Genomic DNA, 6,951 nt, shown 5'->3' with positions numbered 1-6,951 from the left:
TCCTATTTCCCGCTTCATCATCTTCATTCTTTAATCTCGTATCTCTTGCTCCACCCACCCCCTCCTGCTCGCGCCGTTTCCAGGCCGGACCTCCATCCTGTGGCCCCACGACTCGTCCGCATTCAGTTCCCAGCCGATCGCAGCCCCAGTCGCCCTCGCGGTCCTCCCTCGGGGTTCCCTCCGTGCCTACTCCGGGGTTAGGCAGGGTCCCCTCCTCCCAGTCTTACAGCTAGGCTCCGCCCCCTCGCGCCGGCAGCCAATGGAGATCGGGCCACGCCCTTCGCACCGCCCGCCGTGTCCCTTAGGGTTTTAGGGCCCGGGAAGTGGGTCTGAACCCCTAACCCTACGGCGGGCAGTGGAAGGCACCCTCGGGGTAGCCGGTGGCCATGGACTCCCAGGGGCTGAAGGTGAGCGGGCGGCGCTGGGCGTGGACAGGGCGCGGGGACTGGCAGGGTGGCACCGGCAGCTTAGGAAGAGGGCCTGCGGCCTTGGCCGAGATGCCGCGCCCCCCAGGATGATCCCGAGGCCCGGACACAGCAACTACCTTGCGGTTAACGGCCAGCCCCCAGCCCCTTCCTCGGGTTGGCAGTGGACTTCTCCTGGAGAAGCCTGCTTAGTCTCCAGGTGTGATTTTTAGGGACTTAGCCATCCAATGTCCTCTACTCTGCACTCACCTGCAAAGGAGCAGGACAAGATATGCAAGCGGTTAACAAAAGGCTTTTTAAAAAGAGGAGTAGTTAGTTTATGAAAATGGCCTTCAGACTGATGCACTCAGCAAAACAAGGACAAGGTTTGGAAGTGCAAGGACTTTCCTTTTCAGATGATCCATCCCCACGCCCTCCCTCACCCCCACCGCCACCCCCCACTTTGGAGCACTTTTTCCTGGGTGATTCCTGGAAGTTGGAGCTAGTTGAACAGACTCCTAGACATGAGATTTACTCATTCAAAATCCAATTCTGAAAAAATTCTTAGTGCATTTAACAAGCATTGGTTGGCTGCCTTCTGCGTGTTTTGCACTATTTTCTTAAGTACTTATGAGTCTTTAGTAAAGGTGCCTGGTCTTGCAACTTCCACTTGATTTACGAGGTCTGATCCCATAACTGTTAAATACACAAATGTCATGAGAACTGTTTGTTGTAGATGACAGGAAAGACTGGAAGGTTTGGATTTTTTTTTTTTAAATGAATTTCTGCATTACCCTTTCAAGTTTTTCCTCCAACTCCTTTCCTTTTAATTTTTTTTTTATCCTTCGGACTGTCCAAATGAGTGCTGCAATAAAATATAATAAAATAGACAAAACTATTATCAAACTTCTCACCACTTAGCCTTAAACTCACATCCTAACAGTGAGACTGTTGACCCTGTCTTCTTCCCTTTCCAGCTTGATCAGTCCAGTACTCTGTCAGAACAAGGTTCTCAGACAAGGAGTGGCAAACACCCTCACAGAATGCCAGGTGGTGCCTGTTTTACTTTCTCTGTCCATCCGCAGTGGTTGGGAAGCAGCTGTGGATGTACATAAATGAATGAGCATCCTCATATGCCAGTAAACCTTCATGAGCTCTAAAGCTTGTCTGTGACAGGTTTTCCCTGGCTCCTCTTCTCCAAATATTTTTAGCTCACTGCCCATACAAAACCAAGTGGGAAGGAAGCCTACCCTACCATTGGACCTATCACTCTGGATTCCTATCCTATTGTAGAATAAAAGCTGGCCTTTCGCCCCGCCCATCGTCACACCCATCCCAGGTACCAGACACTTGTGTCTAGGTTGCTCCTTGTACACTCCTAGGCCTTTCTCAAAATTAGGAGAAATACAGTGTTACATGTGGAGGAGACGGAGTAATGGGCTTATAATTGAAGAATCAGCGCTACCATCCTCTGCAAGAGTGGGTTCCCTGGTCACCCACAGTTACCAAGCTGTGTACAGTATTCTGTGGTCTCCAGAGGCAAAGTATTACCCCCACTCCACATTCATTACAGCATTGTGTCCCAGCTGGTGTTCAGATTACAACGCACCTGAAAGTTCAAGATTTTTTCACGGCAGTAAGCACTCCTGCTCACATTTCTCAGCATCTTGTTTATAGATTCATACTGTAGCACAGTACAGTATAGACTATGCTCTCGGTGTCTTACCCAGTACCTAGTACTAGAAAGCAAACAGTCGGAAAATGTTAGCTAGACTGCTGAGCGTGGGGAGAAAAGACTCTTTTCCAGCACTCTGGAAAAAGACGCAGGAGGAGAGCAAGATTCAGCCAGCCCGATCTACATTAATGAGATCCTACCTCTGAAATCAAAGGAAGTTAGTTGGACTAAATGGTCTGACTTGAGCCACAAACCTACCAGTAGGTATAGAGAGTAATGGGAAATCAGAGAACTGGATGCACTTAAAGGCTACTTTGATTGGCAGGGCAGGGTAAATGAGGTGGGAGGGTCATGGTTGGTTTAGGCAGCAGGTAGCAGAGTACAAACAGGGAGGTGAGGAGAGAGACATTGGCCAGGCAGCAGAGTTTGGCATAACTTACTCCTAGGTGTTTAGACTAGGACACTCACAGCATCATCAAGAACTCCTCACAACCGCCTCCACGTTTGCTTTTCTAACCGTGGCTTCTCTGTGAACAAAGTTGTCACATATATGAAAACTAGAGGCCACGTCTTTGCACCTTTACATTCATGTCCTCCCTGTGGTGCCGCACCATAGGCTTTCAGAGCCGTAGTCTGTGATTCATTTTTCCTGCAGCACAGAAGTCAAGTAGGGTAGTACATTTTGATCCTGGAGCATGAGGAAGTTGGGGGGAAATTGAACTGCACTTTGCTGAGGTATGTTGTGGTTGTCTGGGAGACGGAATGTGGGTCACTCTCCAGAAGTGAGGTGGAGAATGAGGGGAACAGAGCAGAAGTTGTAGAAAATGCTGATGGAGAACACCAAATGGCTGAGCTCTAGAAAAGGTGTGCTGTAGCCCGGCAGCATCCGGACTGTAAAAAGGCTGTCTGCACACACCTATGTCCTTTCTGTTTCTTACTCATGTGGTCCTGGTGCTGTCCGACAGTGTCACAGGATTCCTCACCTTTGTTTATAAAATAAGGGAGTCCAGTAGTTACAGTGATGGTGAGAATGTAGCTTCCCTCTTCGAGTAGGTCAGCAGCTAAACCTTTCAAGAAAAGTAGACCAAATTTGTCACAGCTTGTGTCCTGGTTATGACAACTTGACACACTCAGGGTTATCTGAGAATAAGATACTTCAGGTTAAAGAAATGCCTCCATTAGATTGCCTGTAGTCAAGTATCCAAGGAACTTTCTTGGTTGATGTCAGGGGGCCCGTCTCACTGTAGGTGGTGCCATTCTGGTCTGGTGGTTCTCTGTGATGTAAGAAAGCAGGTTGAGCAAGCCAGTGAACCACACTCCTATGTCGCTCTGACTTCTTTGTACTACAGACTAAGATGAAATGAACCTCTCCCTCCTAAGTTACTTCTGACCATTGTGTTTTATTAGGGCAAGAAATCGAGGAATTATTCTGGAGATGGACGAAGCAGTCTTAGTGACTTGTTTATTGCTGGGAAGAGACACCATGACCAAGACAACTTAGAGAAGTGTTTATTGGGGGCTTGCTTACATCTTCAGAGGGTCAGAGTTCAAGACCATCATGGCCATGAGCATGACAGCAGCTGAGTGCTTACCTCCTAATCCACAAGCAGTAGGGAAGGAGAGGGGGACAGGGACAGAGATAGCAAAAAAGAGAGACAGGCAGAGAGAGACAAAAGACAAGGCCTACCTTAAACTTTTGACACTTGAAGCTTCCAGAGAAACACCTCCTCTAACAAGATCAAACCTTCCACTCCTTTCAAAGCAGTTTCAGTGACTAGAGAGAGATGAAGCATTCAAATATACGAGCCTAAGGTTTTTCTCATTCAACCTACCACAGTGGGGGAATGCTGCTTACTGCTTACTGATTTGCCTTTCATGTCTAACTCAGATTTATGTGTGTATAAACATATGTACAGATATATGTATATTTTTTTCTTGATTACTTAACCTGCTCAGGGCACCCAGAGTGGGGTAGAACCTCCCACATCAAGCAGTCGTCAAGAAAATGCCTCAGAGACTTGCCTTCAGGCTAATCTAAGGATTTTGTAAACTGAGGTTCCTTCTTCCCAGATGTCTATAGTCTGTGTCAAGTTGACAAAACCAAACCAGATAAAAATAATAATAATAATAAATAGCAAACAGAAAGAACAACTAACCAGATCTAGCCTCTTTATTTCTTTATTTTCTTGGTCCACAATATTTATTTTTGTTTTCCTTTTTTTAAAGTCTTCAAGAAATTTTAGCCAAAAGAGGTAAAATGTAAACATAGTCTGACTCCAATATTGTTGAAAATCACTAATTAAAGGGGGGAATAAATTACATTAAAAAAGAAAAACACTGACTTGTGACTAATTCCATGGTCACTCCTTCTCATCCTTACTATTGAGTGTCCATCGTTAGCAGCATTTTAAAAAGCAGAAGTAAATGTATTAAGTTCTGGATTATCCAAGGTTGATGTGCTCTTCTGCATATTAAGGTGCCTGTTAACCCTCAGCCGTGATTTCCCTGCAGACACTGATTAATTACTATTGTCAAGAGAGATACTATCACCACGTGCTTGTCGCTGCCAGCGAAGGGATGAAGAAGTACAGCAGCGACCCCGTCTTCCGGTTTTACCATGCCTACGGTACACTAATGGAGGGTGAGTGCCAATCATCACGTCTTCCGTACGCTCGGAATCCTCCTAACTTTGAACTAAGAATACTTTTTTTTTTTTTCAAACCCCAATCTCGATTTCCAGGTAAAACTCAGGAAGCCCTTCGGGAGTTTGAGGCCATTAAAAATAAGCAAGACGTTTCACTGTGCTCTCTGATGGCACTGATGTATGTCCATAAAATGAGCCCCAATCCAGGTACAGTGTTTAAGTACAGTGTTGAGATGGAATTTCCGTGTTCTGCTCATTTTGACTTAATGAGTTTTAGTTTTGTATCCATGGTGCTTTATGTAATGCTTGATCTTCCTGGCCAGTGTAAATTCATCTGTTACATGCTGCTCTCATATTTCAAGGGTGCATACCAATGATCTGAGTTAACAAAGTCTGCTCTCTCTATATGTCAGCAACTTCTTCACAAAACAGTAAAAAAAAAAAAAAAAACAACTAAAGAACAGTGATGTACAAAGTTGTGTGCAAATATGTAGCAGTACGTAGTTTGTCTCCTTAGACAATGTAGGAAGCTTCTAGAAGGCCTAGATAGTTCCCATGGGACGTAGCTCCTGAAAAATGTTCAATACATATTCTTTGTGTAGTACTTGAGGCCTTTGGCTGTATTGTGGAAGTAACGTCATGATTGTCAATGTATAGTAGCTAGAACATACGACTTTAGTGTGTAAGGAGCATTATTCTTGGTAGAAGTTGAGACATATGACGATATCATAGAAGGAACTTTGTTCTCTCGTAGTTGGGATTCATGGCTATCTTGTGGATGGAATGTTATTTTAGGTAGTAGTTGAGATGTGCGGCTATATTATGTAAGGAATGGTCTTTAAAGTTGAGTTGCATTGTGTTAGCAAGTAATGTAATCTATTGCAGAGACAGAAGAGAATCCAAACTGTAAGTAACTTAAAAATATATGTGTGTGTCCAATAACAATTAATAGTACTGTGTTTTAAATAATTAAGCAAGCTGCATGTCATAGAATGATTTTTTTAAATATTAGAAACATTTTTATCTTTACAAAGTTATCACATGCTTCTTTCCTGCAAAGCACACATACACAGATAAAAATGAATAAAACACTGTTTGACAAACAGTTGTGTACCTTCCGTTAGGACTGTGCTAAGTCCGTTTCCAAGATACAGAGAGTTGCAGTGAGTGAACCGCACATGCGTGCTCCAGGATTGGATTGCAGTGTTGGGTAGTTTGAGAGCTAGTATTGACCCTACCACTGTCATTTTATCACTTTAGAATATCACAGGGTTTTATATATGTGTCTTTAACAGAAATACTATCATTGTCTTTCTTAGGAATACCATACACTGTCCAGTTACTACATGACTAAGTGTGTCTTTTGAATTTGAAATGTGAATAGTCTGTGTGCAAGACTTTATTTTTTATTTATTTAAGTTTAAATTTAAATTTAAAAACTTCATAATTATTTGTCTGTCTGTCTGTCTGTCTGTCTGTGAGGTTAGGGGTTACACATACCATGGCATGTTCAACTTTGTTTTTTCCACTGTTTGAGGCAGAGTTCCTTCTGTTTCTGCCACCATAGGAACTCCAGGTTATCTGACTCACAAGTTTCCAAGTGATTTTTGTTTGTTTTTGTCTTAGTTTTCTGTTGCTTTGACAAAACAACATCACCAAAAGCAGCTTGGGAAGAAAATGCTTAATTTCATCTTACAGATTGTAGCCCATCACCCAAGGAAGCCATGGCACAAACTCAGGGCGGAAATTGATGCAGAGACCATGAGTGCGATGCTTGCTGTCTTGTTCCTTGTGGACTGGTTGGTGGTCTACATACACTTTTCCCATCCATGGGCACCTGCTTTGGTTCTCACCACCCACAGAGGGCTGGACCCCATTCAATCTTACACCAACCATTGATCAAAAAATATCCCACAGATTTTCCTACAGGCAATCTGATGAGGGAGGACATTTTCTCAATTAAGTTTTCTTTTACCTAAATAACTCTAGCTAGGGTCAAGTTGGCATAAAAACTAAAAAACTAGCCAGGATTCCTTGTCAACTGACACATAAAAGCATCATTTTTCAATTAGAACCTTTTTCCCCATTTGTCCCCAAGATAATATGCTAATATCGCTAATGTTATCACAATGCAAAAACATTCCAAATTTTAAGTTTCTCAGATTTTAAAAATATGAACAGTTTAAAACTTCAGTCTCTTCAAAATAGCCAAGGTCTCTAAAATATTA

The 6,951-nt window shown here is 43.4% G+C and overlaps 1 protein-coding gene across 1 annotated transcript in view; it reads left to right on the top strand.

Moving 5' to 3' along the window:
• Positions 1–386: 386 nt before the first annotated feature.
• TTC21B (tetratricopeptide repeat domain 21B) overlaps positions 387–6,951 on the top strand; it is a gene marked incomplete at its 5' end in the record, with an annotated part of 67,735 nt that continues 61,170 nt past the window's right edge. The window contains 3 exons of the mRNA XM_080927801.1: positions 387–407; positions 4,591–4,720; positions 4,820–4,930. Of these exons, the coding sequence (XP_080783927.1) occupies positions 387–407; positions 4,591–4,720; positions 4,820–4,930 (262 nt within the window). The remainder of the gene's footprint in view (positions 408–4,590; positions 4,721–4,819; positions 4,931–6,951) is intronic.

The sequence above is a fragment of the Micromys minutus genome (assembly GCF_963924665.1).
Source record: "Micromys minutus genome assembly, chromosome: 13".
Classification (NCBI taxonomy): Eukaryota; Metazoa; Chordata; class Mammalia; order Rodentia; family Muridae; genus Micromys; species Micromys minutus.
The sequence above is the reverse complement of the archived record's forward strand: the minus strand, read 5'-3'. Positions and strand labels throughout refer to the sequence as shown.